The sequence below is a fragment of the Balearica regulorum genome, chromosome 8, assembly GCF_011004875.1.
Source record: "Balearica regulorum gibbericeps isolate bBalReg1 chromosome 8, bBalReg1.pri, whole genome shotgun sequence".
Classification (NCBI taxonomy): Eukaryota; Metazoa; Chordata; class Aves; order Gruiformes; family Gruidae; genus Balearica; species Balearica regulorum.
Genome location: NC_046191.1, coordinates 12,923,273 through 12,936,599, shown reverse-complemented (window position 1 = coordinate 12,936,599; position 13,327 = coordinate 12,923,273). Strand labels below are relative to the sequence as shown.

General features: G+C 59.5%; 2 protein-coding genes across 4 annotated transcripts; both read left to right on the top strand.

Annotated features, from left to right (window-relative positions):
- The first annotated feature begins 926 nt into the window (after nt 1–926).
- MPL (MPL proto-oncogene, thrombopoietin receptor) lies at nt 927–6,798 on the top strand. Of its 2 annotated transcripts, none has more exons than XR_012836513.1 (12): nt 927–1,174; nt 3,327–3,459; nt 3,800–3,975; nt 4,162–4,427; nt 4,504–4,660; nt 4,827–4,956; nt 5,276–5,448; nt 5,540–5,756; nt 5,837–5,996; nt 6,175–6,262; nt 6,387–6,474; nt 6,566–6,798. XR_012836513.1 is itself a non-coding variant. In XM_075759662.1 (12 exons), the coding sequence occupies exons 1-12, from the start codon at nt 1,072–1,074 to the stop codon at nt 6,758–6,760; spliced, it is 1,812 nt and encodes a 603-aa protein (XP_075615777.1). In that variant the 5' UTR covers nt 927–1,071; the 3' UTR covers nt 6,761–6,798. The 2 variants fall into 2 exon arrangements, 1 of the variants encoding a protein (XP_075615777.1); XM_075759662.1 differs by having other exon boundaries at nt 5,540–5,682.
- Nucleotides 6,799–7,038: 240 nt separating this feature from the next.
- Nucleotides 7,039–12,476, top strand: CDC20 (cell division cycle 20). 2 transcript variants are annotated; one of them, XM_075759663.1, is made up of 11 exons: nt 7,039–7,110; nt 7,431–7,633; nt 8,215–8,360; nt 9,092–9,188; nt 9,681–9,809; nt 10,149–10,345; nt 10,698–10,792; nt 11,146–11,377; nt 11,484–11,609; nt 11,782–11,899; nt 12,211–12,476. In XM_075759663.1, exons 1-11 carry the CDS (start codon nt 7,064–7,066, stop codon nt 12,387–12,389), a joined length of 1,569 nt encoding a protein of 522 aa, XP_075615778.1. In that variant the 5' UTR covers nt 7,039–7,063; the 3' UTR covers nt 12,390–12,476. The 2 variants fall into 2 exon arrangements, with proteins under 2 accessions (XP_075615778.1, XP_075615779.1); XM_075759664.1 differs by having other exon boundaries at nt 7,095–7,178.
- The last annotated feature ends 851 nt before the right edge of the window (nt 12,477–13,327 follow it).

The following is a 13,327-nucleotide window of genomic DNA, read 5'->3' as shown; positions in this document are numbered from 1 at the left end:
ATCACTGAGGTCCCCAGCAAAACAGGGAAGGGGACCGGCCCCCACAGGCAGCCTGACCATGCCACCACCTCTGCACCTCCTCCGCTGCCAGCTGGGAACAGCGCTTGAGGCAGTGTCATCAGTCCTGCTCAAACCAAGAGCTTTCTGCTTTTTGACACCTGACAGCAAAGCCCAGTAGCCAGATGGAGAAGGAAGTGGGACTGGTTTGACAAAATTTGACTGTGACAAATTGGTGTTGGCTTTTCCTGTATCCCCTCAGTGCCCCCCTGCATAAGCCCCCCACCCCCGGTGCTGTCCTCCTCTGCTGCAGGATGAGGAGACACCAACCCGCCCTTGGCACGGTGGGGATGGGGGGTGTGAGTGGCTCCTCGCACCCTGGCTGGTGCTCCCCAGGCTGTGCCACGGTGCTGCACCCTGGTAGGGTGGGACACCCATCCTGCCGCCCACGCCGAGTGGCGGTGGTGGATTGGCACGAGGCTGAGCATGCCTATGGGACCCCACCACAGTGGCCCTGCTCCTGCACCACAAGCATCTGTGCGGGCCCTGCCGGTGCCCCCACAGCCGCAGCCCTCCTGCCAGCACAGCCACAGGGATGGTGCCGCTGGGCCGTGCGGAGCAGCCCCGGTGCACACCAGTGCAGGTGGCACAGGGTGGGATGGAGCTGGAGCAGCCGCCCCGTGCTCCATGCTCCCACATGCCTGCAGCCCCCAACAGCCTGCCCTGCCTGCCCTGCCTTGCCCCATGTGGGGGCCTCCCTGGTTTCTCAGGGGTTGTTTTTCTTCCTACTCCAGCCTCCCAGCCTGCTGGTAGCCACAAGGGCAGGACGTGCCGCCTATCTGATAGGAGCAGTCTCTCTTGGCACTGCGGCTGGTGGCGGAGGGGCCGCAACACGGTGGTTTTGGGCACGGGGAAGTGCTGGTGATGGGGTGGGGGGAGCCTCCAGCCAGGCTTCCTGAGCTGCAGAGCCGCCACTTCCCAGATAAAGATATCGCCCGGAGGAGCTGCAGCGGCTCCCAGGGTGCTGGGAAGGACTGAGCACGGCACATACGGCCCTGGCACACGGGGCACAGGATGGCAGCCTGCCTGTGCCAGGGCTGGCTGCTCTCGCTGCTCCCTGCCGTCCTGCTCAGCCTCCGCAGCTCACTGTCAGCCCCCGAGCCAGTGACATCCCAAGGTAGGTCCTTTTCTCCCCTAAAGGATGGGCCAGAGAGGAGCTGGCACACAGGGCGTGGGCACCGAGCACCCTATGGCAGCCAGAACCTGCAGGGTTGGGGAGGGGGCACCCCAGGAGTGTGTTGGGGGTGGTGGTGTTCAAGGTGGGTGATGGAGCCACCTTCTCACCCGTGGGACACTGTGGGGTGCCTGGAGCAAGGGGGTGTCCCTGCTGTCTGCAGGCAGGACCTGGCTGCCCCAGGTGTCCTTTCAGGTCGGCAGCCTGTGGCTCCAGCCCCACGCAGGTGGCAGAGGGGCTCCCTGCTCATCAAAAGCTCTTGGAGTTGCAATGATGAGGGTCTGAGCAAAATTCAGGCTAACATCTGATGGCACGGCTCTGCACCACAGACAATGCTGTGGCACTGCTGGGCTAATCTCAACGCTCCTGTGCTGGCCTTGCCACGATCTTACTGCCCCACCGAGCATCCTTGGCTCAGCTGGTAGCTGGCCCCAGCATGGCTCGCTGTGCCTCACAGAGCCACTTCCCAGCTGTCTCCCGTTTCAGGCCTGTCCATGCTTTCTTTGAGCCTCTCCTTAGCCCTTTTAACACTTTCTATAACAAGATAAAAAGCATTAACTGAACAAAATCCTGTCGATCTCCTGCTTGTCTCTCCAGCCCCACCCCAGGTTTCTGGCCATGGCAGGCTCAGGAGCACGTTTTGAGTCACCCCCGTAGGGGCAGTGGGAGGAAGGACGGGGTTGGGCTTGTCCTCCCTCTGCCCACAGTCACTGCGGCATCGCTGTGCCCTGAACCACTGACCAAGTGCAGCTGATGTGGGCTGCAGAGTTGTGCAGCCGCTATTCCTAGGAAACGGCCTGCACTCAGCAAAGACACTCTGGTAACCCACAGGACCAGCGTGGCCTCCCACCATTGCCGTGGGTCCCCATGCCATCCAGCGGCTGGGACCTGGCCACCCCATCCCCTGGTGCTGGGAGCTGGGGGGGGGGGTCACGGAACCTGCACAAAGCCTGGGGTGGGTGCAATGGGGTGCAAAAAGGGAAAAGCAGGTAGGAGGGAGACTGGGGTCTGTGGGGAGGGGATGCGAGCTGAGGGAGGAAGGTTACATGGGGCTGGGAAAGGAGGAACAGGGCTGGGGGTCAGGGCAAGGGAAGGGACAGGGAGAGAACAGGGGGATACCGGGAGGGTGGCAAGGACATTTGGGGACTGTCCCTTATTCTTCACCTGGGGTGGGCTCAGCTGACAGTGCAGGGGGTGCTGAACAGAAAACCGATGCACTCAGCACATGAAGCAGGGCTGGGTGCTGGAAGGGGGCTTGTTTTGGGGTCCTTCAGCTGGGGCAGCCTCAGAGAAAGGAGGCACATCCCAGGGGGAGGAGGAGGAGGGATGGGGCAGGTCTCAGGGCAGAGGCAGTAGGGGAGAAGCGGGTGCTGGAGCAATGCTGGGGCAGCGAGGTCACCCCTGTGCTTCACAAATCTGCATCTTGGTGCTGTCCCCTTTTCCCTGACAAAGGGGACAGGCACCCATGTGCCAGCAAATTCACCGGTGCTTTGGGCAGAGATCCTGCAGGGTTTGATGCTCCGGTTCATCCCCGCAATGACGGGGAAGGCAGCTTGCTGAGTGGGACAGAGAAACTCACAGCCCCCCAGGCAGCACCCAGGCCGGGGTTTGAGCATCCCCCTGCTCAGGACGGCACACCCCCACGCCAGCCCCCAGGCCCTTTCCCTCTCCCCAGGACGCTGCTCCACCTTATCTCACTTCCACGTGCCTTCCGGCATGAGCAGGGCAGGGGTGCTTCCCCCCGATTGCCGGGCCCTGAGCCCCTCTCCAACCGCAGGGCTATTTTGGGATGTTTGTCTGTCCCAAAGGACCCCGCATGCTGAGGAGGGGGGAGCGGTGGGGCCAACTGGTGGGGAGTCCTGCCACCTGCCAGGACCCTGGTGCGAGCCAGCAGCCAGCACATGTGCCGTGTCCTTCCCTGCCGTGCCAAGCTGGTGGAGGGCATCTGTACCACAGCCATGGCCATGGCCACGCTGCCCCAGGTGCCTGCCTGGCCTCAGAGACAAGCCGGTCAGCGGGCACGGGGTGGGGAGACACAGGTGGGATGGGGACAGGTTTGTGCCCAGGGGGTCCTTGACACCCACACTCCTCCCAGACGCTGCGCTGCTGGCAGGGGTGCCCGAGGATATCCTTTGCTTCTCCCGCTCCTTTGAGGACCTCACCTGCTTCTGGGATGAGGAGGAGGATGTGGCGAGCAAGACGTGCCACTTCTACTACTGGTACAGCAGGTAGGAGATGGTGGGGGACACAAACCAGCCTCCCCTTTGCCCGCACAGAGAGCAGCAGGGTCGGGGTGCCACAGCTCTCCATGCCATCCCAGTGGCTCCCAGCCGCAAGGAGAGATGGTGGAGAGCCCATGGAAGCTACACAGCAGCCACCACACACCCTGTGGCAGGGATGGGACGGTGGTTGTCCCTCAGTCCCATGGGGATGGTGCCCTGCAGTAGATGGGGGCACAGGGAGGGAGCTGGTGATACCAATGTCTTGGTGAAGCGCCCCAGGTGTCCTCCAGCCTGGCTCTGGGCAGGAGGCATAAGGTGCTGCAGGGCCCTGCTTTCCATTCCTCAGAGATGTGCCCACAGCATGCACAGTCTCCACGTGGCACTGCGGGGCCGGCAGGATGCGGCACGTCTGCGTCTTCCCCGGCCAGGACGTGCGGCTCTTCATCCAGCTCCACCTCCGCGTCCTGGATGCCACCACCAACCAGACCAAGTACCGACGGGAGCTCAGTGTGGATGCGGTGGGTGAGTCCCTCCCACTGGGCAATACCCGTGTGACACCAGGACAGTCCCCAGACCTGGGTCCCCTGCCTTTCTGCCCATTGCAGGGGTTGGCAGCATGCCGGGCACAGATGCATCCCAGGGGGCACCGCTGCGTGCCCAGACAGGGGCTGCCGAAGGAGGGCAAATGCCCCGGCATGTTCCCCACAGGTCTCATCGCCCCCCCGGTGAACATCACAGCCCACTGGGCTGGGGCTGCAGGGCAGCTCTGTGTGTCATGGCAGCCGCCGCTCGCCGACTACGTGAACTTCTTCCTCTACGAGGTGCGGTGCTGCCCTGCCAGCTCCCCAGAGACACCCTGCAGCACCGTGTTGGACCCTGGTGGGGAGCACCCTGGGGACCCCTCCATCCGGCCAGCCAGCAGCTCCCACACATCCACAGCTGGGGCAGCCGCAGCTTCCCCAGGAGCGGGGCAGGTACATAGGGAGGCCAGGGTTGGGCAGGGGGATTTGGGGGCCGCAGCCGCTCCCCAGCCTGGCCCCTCTCCTGCAGGGGCTGGTCCAGTCCACCACATGGGTGGTCCTGCGGGACCTGCGGCCAGGGATGAGGTACCACATCCAGGTGCGCAGCAAGCCCGACGGCACCTCCATGGATGGCGTCTGGGGGCCCTGGTCGCAGGCAGTGGCTGCAGAGACACCCCACTCCTCCGGTGAGCAGCCATCCCCACTGCCAGGGCGCTGGGTGGCATGGTGGGCAGGCACCCATCCCTGGGGCTGTGAGGGGTGGGGGTCCTGGGGTAGACAAGGTGCAGCACCCAGGTTTTGGGGGGCTGGGGGTAAGCAGCCCCCTCCCTGCCCTGGCTCTCACCTGCCCAGGAGACATTGGGCTGTGCTGCAGCACCCCTGACCTGCGGCATGTGCGCTGCGAGTGGAGCTGGGACCCCACAGAGCTCAGCAGCTCCCACCAGCTCTTCTACCAGGCACCTCCGAGCGGGGCTGGCACAAGGTAAGGGGCATGGTGGGGACATGGCGCTCAGGTGGAGGGGCAGCACATCCCAGGAACCACCAACCCTGCTCGGTGTCCCACATCCCACACTGTGCCACCTGGCTCTGTGCCCTGCCCTACCCTACCACCTCACACCTCCCCACCACCGCTCCCGGCCACGCTGCCCCTCTGACTACGGGCAGCACTGGCTTTCCTGGGCAAGGGCAGGAGTGAAGCAGTGCCAGCTGCGGGGACAGGGTGGCCCCAGAGCAGGGTTGCAGCAGGCGAGGGGAGCAGGGCTGCCATGGTCGGGCTGACTGGCTCCCTGCTCCTTGCGCAGGGAAGATGCGTGGCAGCAGTGTGAGGAGGAGAACATGGGGGTGCAGGGCACCTACACTTGCACCTTCCAGCCCAGGGCTGGCAGCGCTATCTCTGTCCTGGTGAATGTCACCCGGCCCCATGCGCCACCCACGCTCAGCTACTTCAAGGAGCCCTTCTGGCTGCACCAGGCTGGTGAGTCCCAGTGCCACAGCAGCCCCTGCCCAGCTGGTGGGGGACACAGTGTCCCGTGTCCATGGCAGTGACGTGTCCCCATCCCCAACAGTGCTCACAGACGCCCCACAGGTCGTGCAGGCGACAGTGTTGCAGGGTCGGCTGAGCCTGCAGTGGCTGCCGCCCCTGGAGGCACTTGCGGAGCAGCTGGACTACCAGGTCCGCTACGCTGTGGAGAACAGCCATGACTGGAAGGTAGGGCATGGCCGGGGCTCCCTCGAGCAGCCCTGCTCACCTCTGCTGCCAGCACATGGCCCATGCGGGGTCAGGTAGGACGGACCTGCACCCCAGCGCTGCCCCTCGGCCATCTCATAGCAGCCGTCATCTCCAGCTCAGCTCTGCCCTGCAGGTCCTGCAGGTTCCACGGGCAGCCCAGAAGGAAGTCCTGGACCTACGGACAGGCGTCCGATACCGTGCCCAGGTGCGGGCCCAGCCCAGCGGGCCATGGTACCAGGGCAGCTGGAGCGCCTGGTCCAAACCTGTCATGGTTGACGCCATGGCCGATGCAGGTAAGGGACAGGGCTGAAACGGTGGCTACAGCCAGAGGAGCCACGTGGCCAAGGGCAGGAGACAGAGAGTGCTGGAAATGGGATGGGGAGCGCCAGGCAGAGGGTGACGGGGCCATAAGGGCTCAGTGGTGGCAGGTCTGGGGAGGGCAACAGTCCCAGCATTCCTCCTCCAATGCAGGCTGGATCATCCCGAGCGTTACGGTGGTGCCACTGCTCTTCACAGGAGTGCTCCTGGGGCTGCGGTGCACCTTCCCCTCCCTCTACAGGTAAGGGCTGTTCCTGGGGCAGGTGGGGGGGGGTCCAGCACCAGGCCTGGGCATCCTGCCCGGGGGTGTCAGGGCACCCCAGGACTGGGCTTTGCCTTCAACGCCCCCCCTTCCCCGCACCCAGCAACGTGAAGCAGAAGCTCTGGCCCCCCGTCCCCGACCTGCACCGCGCCCTGGGCAGCTTCCTCCACGACGGCAGCAAGCACGGCCAGGTGAGGGGGCCGGGGCACAGCCCGCCGCAGCTGAGCCTCCGCGGGGGCAGCTCGAAGGGCCGTCCCCACCGCGCCCCCTCTCTCCCCCCAGGCCAACGCCTTCTACAAGCAGCCGCCGGAGGAGGCCGTCCTGCCCTGCCTGCTGGAGGTGCTGCCCGGCCCCCGGGGGGAGGCGGGCGCGCCGCCCCCGCCGCCGGAGCACGTTGCCGGCCGGCTGCCCAGCACCGACATCGCCAACCAGTCCTACCTGCTCATGAGCGGCTGGGAGCCGCGCGGGCCGCCCTGAGCCGCGCCCCCGCCCAGCATAAACGAGACGCGCAATCACCCAGCCTCCTCTCTCCTTCGCGGCGCCCCGGGCCCCGGCCCCCCGAGCCCGCAGGGAAGCGGCGCGGCACTGCGGTCCCGACCCCGCTCCCCGCCATCCACCCGCCTAACCACCCGCTAACGGCACGCACAGCCAACCCGGCGGGGAGAGCCCCGCCCCTCCGCGCGGCCCAGCCAATAGCGGCGCGGCGCGGTGGTCGCCATGGCAACGCGCGGCGGTTGGGTTTGAAGCAGCCAATGGGAGGAGCGGCCGCGCGGGGTTTAAATGCTGCCACGGAGTAGGGCCGTGCGAGTTTCAACTGCAGGGTGGAGGTGAGGGGCGGTCGGTGGCGAGGGCTCTGAGGGAGGCCTGAGCGGCGGCCGGCTGGCGAGAGAGCCTGGTGGCGAAGGGGGTCTTGAGGCGCGGCCTTGAGCGGCGAGGGGGAAGGTGGCGGTCGTCGTCGTCGCTGTTGTGAAGCGGCCCCTGAGGAGAGGCCTGGGGTGGGGGGGGTTGTTCTGTGGTGGAGAGGGTGGGAGGGCGTCCTGTAGTGGGGAGGGCCCTGAGGCGCAGCCGGAGGGGGAACGCGGCGGGGGAGAGCTGCAGCCCGGGCGGCATCCCTGCTCGGGGCCCCGCTGACGCCGTCCGCCCGCAGCGCCATGGCGCAGTTCGTGTTCGAGGCGGACCTGCACGGGCTGCTGAAGCTGGACACGCCGATCCCTAACGCGCCGCCCGCGCGGTGGCAGCGCAAGGCCAAGGAGAGCGGCGCACCCGGGCCCAGCCCTGCCGCCGGCATGTCACCCATGAAGCCGGCCAATCGCTCCCACAGCTCCAGCAAGACGCCGTCCAGGACACCCGGTGAGTGGCGGCGACCAGCGGCATAGGTTGGGTGGGGGAGCGTCGCCTGGGCTGCTTGCCTGTAGCCGTGGGGCTCTGGGCTCCGCGCCAGGCTGCCTTAGCCGGCATGCTGGTCAGGCAGGAGGAGGCGGGCTACACTGCCCGGCTCCTGGGAGTCACCTGCCTTCTCCTCCCCAGCATGAGGTGGGCAGAGCTCTGTGTGCTGGGGCTGGGTGAACTGCTGATCCCCTAGCTGAGCCTTGCTGGCACAGCTGTGTGTTGGGGGACAGGTGTGGTTAGAACTGTCTGCTGACAGCTTTACATGCTGTAACAGTATTTTTGCACCCTCCCATTATCTGTGAACTCTGGAATTGTTGCACTAGACCCAAGGAGTTGTTTCCTGGCAGTCCTTAAGCAGAGCTTAGTGCAATTATACACGGGGAGCAAAAATATGAGTTAGTTGTGACTGGATGGCATGAGGTATCTTGTCTGGAACTTGTCTGGTAGGTGTGATGTGGAAGAATGCTGGGTTTGCTGTCTCTTGAAAGTTTTAACCAGGCTGTTTAATAGCTGTAAGACACTTTTTATGCATGTGAATGCAGGTAAATCTGGATCCAAAATCCAGAGCACTCCAACAAAGGCTGGGGGGGATCGCTACATTCCCAACCGGAGCACTATGCAGATGGAGGTGGCAAATTTCCTCCTAACCAAAGAGAATGACCCTGCTGAGGAGTCCCCTACCAAGAAGGTGAGGATGTTGCTAAGTTATGATTACTATAACAATCATTACCAAACACCTACTCCTTCCTGGCCTTTTACAGAGAAGCAAACTATATCTATCAAGTGGACACATGGGGCTCACAGCCCCAGCTATCACTGCTTCCAGCTCTGGGCTTCAGGAGCCTGGAATGAGGTAGAAGCTGCAGAGCCTGCAAATGGTACACAGCTGCTCTGTAGGGCTGTTTACCTAGGCACAGGGAAGAGCATAGAGCCTTACACCTCTGCTTCTGCTCACTCTAGCCTGTGCCACTTCTGGTAGCAAAATTCAACTTTAGGCTAATGAGGCTTTAAAATATAGCAGGCTACAGATGCACAAAGCTGTGAGCCTGTGCACAGTGAAACTGCTGGTGGTAGCTATTCTAGGACAATGCGTACATGGGGAGCTATTCTGGAATGTGTACGCTGTGTTCAGAAACCTGTTTATAAAACATTTGGTCCCTTGTGGCTGTGGCTTTCCCCACTGGCAATGAGATGCTGAACTTGCCACTCTTCTGGATGAGAATGTGAGCAGGACAGTGTGCCAATATCTGAGGAAAAACTACTTAGACCTGCCTGCTTGTGCTGACTCCCAGAGCAAGCTGTATGCCTGATTCTAGGAGAAGGGGGCTGAGGTATATGCTCTGCCAGCTGCAGTTTAAAGTGCATCATGGGCTTTGTGTTTCAAATACATATCTCACTGAGGGTTGTTTGTCTCTGTAGGAGCAGCAGAAAGCGTGGGCAGTGAATCTGAATGGCTTTGATGTAGAAGAGGCAAAGATACTCCGCCTCAGTGGAAAGCCACAGAATGCTCCAGAAGGTATGATACAGGGTCTGTGTGAGTTGAATCACCTGGAGATCTGGGCAGAGGAACAGCAACACAGAGGCCCTCTGTGTGGGAGAGATCAACTGGCTGCTTCTCAGGGCTCCTCTGCTCACTGGAGTCTCCCTTCTTAGGGTTCCTGAGGTTGAGTGGCTGCATAACAGCTAAGTGAATATATTTACAAAAGTTGAAATGACTGCCAGTTGCTTGCTTGTACTGCAGGTGGCAAACCTTCCCGAAGTCTGCAAAAGCTTCAAACTCTCTGCTGTGCATCTTGTAGCTTAGCTAACATCACTAAGCATAATGGGATATAGAAAACCAAGTGCTTGTCAGTTAAACTTGTTCCTATGAATTAATTGGCTCACCCTGGTTCAGCAGCTCGTACTGTCAATGACTTCATTTTCACTAGAAGTGATTTCTAGTTGGGTGAACAGTGTTCACCTGGGAGGAAACAGTAACTCAGGCTAACAAATCTGTTCCTCTGCACAGGCTATCAGAATAACCTGAAAGTGCTCTACAGTCAGAAAATGACACCTGGATCAAGCAGGAAGAATGGCAGATACATTCCCTCCATGCCAGACCGGATCCTGGATGCACCGGAGATCCGCAATGACTATTGTAAGTAGTGCTGGGCATTGAGATCACTCTGCACTGGAGTGCAGTTCCTAGGACATTGTAACTGGGCTGTTTCAGTATCTAACCCACCCAGGCTGGCACAGACAACTTCTGGAGTGTCCCTGTGTAGCCTTACAGGAACAGTGGTCCAGAGTGCTGTGTAGGTGATCAGGGCTACCTGACCTCACCAGCTGGACAAGGTGACACCCAGAAGCCTGCCCCTTACCTGTGTGTGTATGCATGTACACCTGGTGCAGGTGGAAGATCTGGCATCAGTGCTGGTGAAGGGCAGGGCTCTCAAGGTAATCACAGTGTGACCTGCATTGCTCTTCCAAATTGTAGATCTGAATCTCATTGACTGGAGCTCTCAGAACTTCCTGGCAGTGGCTCTGGACAACTCTGTCTATCTGTGGAATCACACCTCTGGGGAGATTATCCAGCTGCTGCAGATGGAGCATCCAGATGATTATGTTTCCTCTGTGTCATGGATCAAAGAAGGAAACTACCTTGCTGTTGGCACAAGTAATGCTGAGGTCCAGGTGAGTGCAGGAGTAAAAGTAGAGGTGTTGTCTAGGGATTGCTGGAGCTGTGGGGCCTTGGGACAAAGGCTTGGCTAGCACAGAAGGATGCAATGCACCCTGACTTGTCTTGACTGGTGTGGGTGGAAACATCCATAGCCAGTGACCAACTGCAGCATGCAAGGCGGAGTTTGGTTTTGGGGTTTCTGACACCTGGAGTTACCTCCTGCTCTGTAGGCATGAGATACAAATTGATCTCTGCTCCCTTACTGACAAGGCTGAATGCCAGAGCTTGTGCAGTGAGGTTCCCGGGGCAAAGCAACAGGGCTGGGTTTCCTCATCCTCTGGAGAACTTACTGCTCTGCCTCTCTAGCTATGGGACATACAGCAGCAGAAACGTCTCCGAAATATGACCAGCCATTCTTCCCGTGTGGGGTCCCTCAGCTGGAACAGCTATATCCTCTCCAGGTAAAGCAAAGTGGGTGGGGGTGGGTGAAGGGCAGTGTCCAGCTGTTGCAGATTCCTATACTAGGTCTGTGAGTGGTGCACATTACAGATGGCAGAAAGGAGTTTCTGTCCTGGCTTGGGATTTTTACTCAGCCTGTTCTGTTGGTACTGTGGGGAGAAGGCCTCTTTTTTTCTCTTGACCTTTGTGCTGAAGTTGTGAAGAGCTGCTGTGGCCGCTTTGCTCATGCCAAGAGGCTGGTGATGCTGGTAACACTGGTTGAAACCCAGCGACAGGTACAGCAGTCTTGCAACAGCACAAAAATGCATTTTGGTGAAAATGTGTCAGCCTGACCCTGTTAGCCTTCTCTCTGCAGTGGGGCACGGACTGGCCACATCCACCACCATGATGTCAGAGTGGCTGAGCATCATGTGGCCACACTTGCTGGCCACACACAGGAGGTGTGTGGACTCAAGTGGTCTCTAGATGGCCGCTACCTGGCCAGTGGTGGCAATGACAACCTGGTGAACATCTGGCCATGCACCCAGGGGGACAGTGGAGACTTTGCTCCTGTACAGACCTTCACTCAGCACCAGGGTGCTGTCAAGGTGAGTCAGGGCTACTGTGGGCATGTCTGTGTACAAGGCAGATGTGCAACACTGGCTGTGCACAGGTTGCCCCTTGCATGTCTTAATTTTAACCCTCTTCTCTCAGGCTGTGGCATGGTGCCCGTGGCAGTCAAACGTTCTAGCCACTGGAGGTGGGACTAGTGACAGACATATCCGCATCTGGAACGTGTGTTCTGGCACTTGCCTCAGTGCTGTTGATGCCCATTCCCAGGTGAGATGTGAACATCAGCTCAGAGATTAGACACCTTCTACCAGGACACCTATACAGAGCTGCTGGTTCCTGAGGCCCAGAGGCACAGGAACAGAGGGGACCATGCTCATGTCTGGGTGGTGAGCATCAGCACAAACCAGCTTGTCTTACCTGTATTACTGCCTCTTCCCAGGTCTGTTCTATCCTGTGGTCAACAAATTACAAAGAGTTCATTTCAGGCCATGGCTTTGCACAGAATCAGCTGGTCATATGGAAGTATCCAACGATGGCCAAGGTTACGGAGCTGCGAGGTAGGCTGGGCCCTCTCTCTGGGGAAGGGAGGGCTGCTAGAGGCTGAAGGCAGATGTAATCCTTGGTTTGAACAGACTGGTGGTCTAGCCTGGAGTATCACTGATGCAGAATGGTATCCAGGGGGAGGTGCTGCTGAAGAAACACTATTGCTCCAAAAGCATGCCTGGGGTGTGGAATTCATGCTGCTGCAGCATGGTGTGAGGACAGCTCTGCAAGCTGATGGGGCATATGGGAGTAAATGTGATCATTGTGGTAGAACCAGAGGGACCAGGGCATGTTCAGCCCTGACTGTACTCCTCTTCCTCCTCAGGTCACACTGCCAGGGTCTTAAACCTGACTATGAGCCCTGATGGTGCAACAGTGGCCTCAGCAGCTGCTGATGAAACACTGCGGCTCTGGCGCTGTTTTGAGATGGACCCCATAAAGAAGAAGGAGAAAGAGAAGGCAAATAGTGCCAAAAGCAGCATCATTCACCAGGGCATCCGATGAGTGCACAGGGCTGTTGCGGGGAAGGGGGGGAATTTGGCTTATATACTGTACAGTATTTTAAATGTTAATAAATTGCTTCAATTTGAATTTTTTAATTGAGTGTGATGAAAGAAGAGGCCATGGCTCACAGAACCATGCTGTTCATCCCTGAAGTTTGAGATCTGGGCAAGTGGTGGAGCTCTTGTTCTTTAGGGCCAGTTTGCTGGTAGCCTGAGCCTAGCACAGCCCTGAAGTCCTAGGAGAAGGATGCTGTGCATGTCCCAGCTAAGGCAGGTATGTCATCTGCCACATCTTCATGCTGACCTACAGATGCAGCAGTTCTACCACAGGGGGAAGTTGTAGCCTTGGTGACTTCCTAGCCCTCCTGTCAAAATTGATACTTCCCAGTGCTCCAGCCCTGCAGCAGGGCTGGGAGGAAGTACCCCTGACTTGCCTCAGCTTCTGCAGAGCAAGGAGGGCCCTGCTTTAGTGCCAGCTGTGGTGAGGAGGAGCAAGGCTTAACTGAAAGCCTAGTATGTCTGTGTCCCTGGCTTCTGCTGTGTCCTGCCTCTTGGCCAGGTGGGGCCTTGCTGTGCCTCTACAGGCAACTACCTACTAGCAATGATCACCTGTGCCAGAGCAGTCTGGGGAACTTGTTCTCATGTCACCTGCACACAGCAGTTAGTCTTGTTCTGCTACATGCTGTCTGCTCTTATGGTGCTAGGGTAGAATAGCTACTTTTGCAGTGAGTTTAGGACTGAATTTAGGAGCCAAATGCTATTGGGAAAAAAAAAGGAAGTAGGGGCTAGAAATAAAGAGCAACAGCTATACTCACCCCAAAGGTAAGAAAGGGGCTGGCAAGGGTGTGAAGCCTGATCCAAAACAAAAGGTTAGTTTATGATGTTGCCACAGCCAGCTTAGATGTCACACAAGAGACTACTAAAGCACTATCTAGCCAG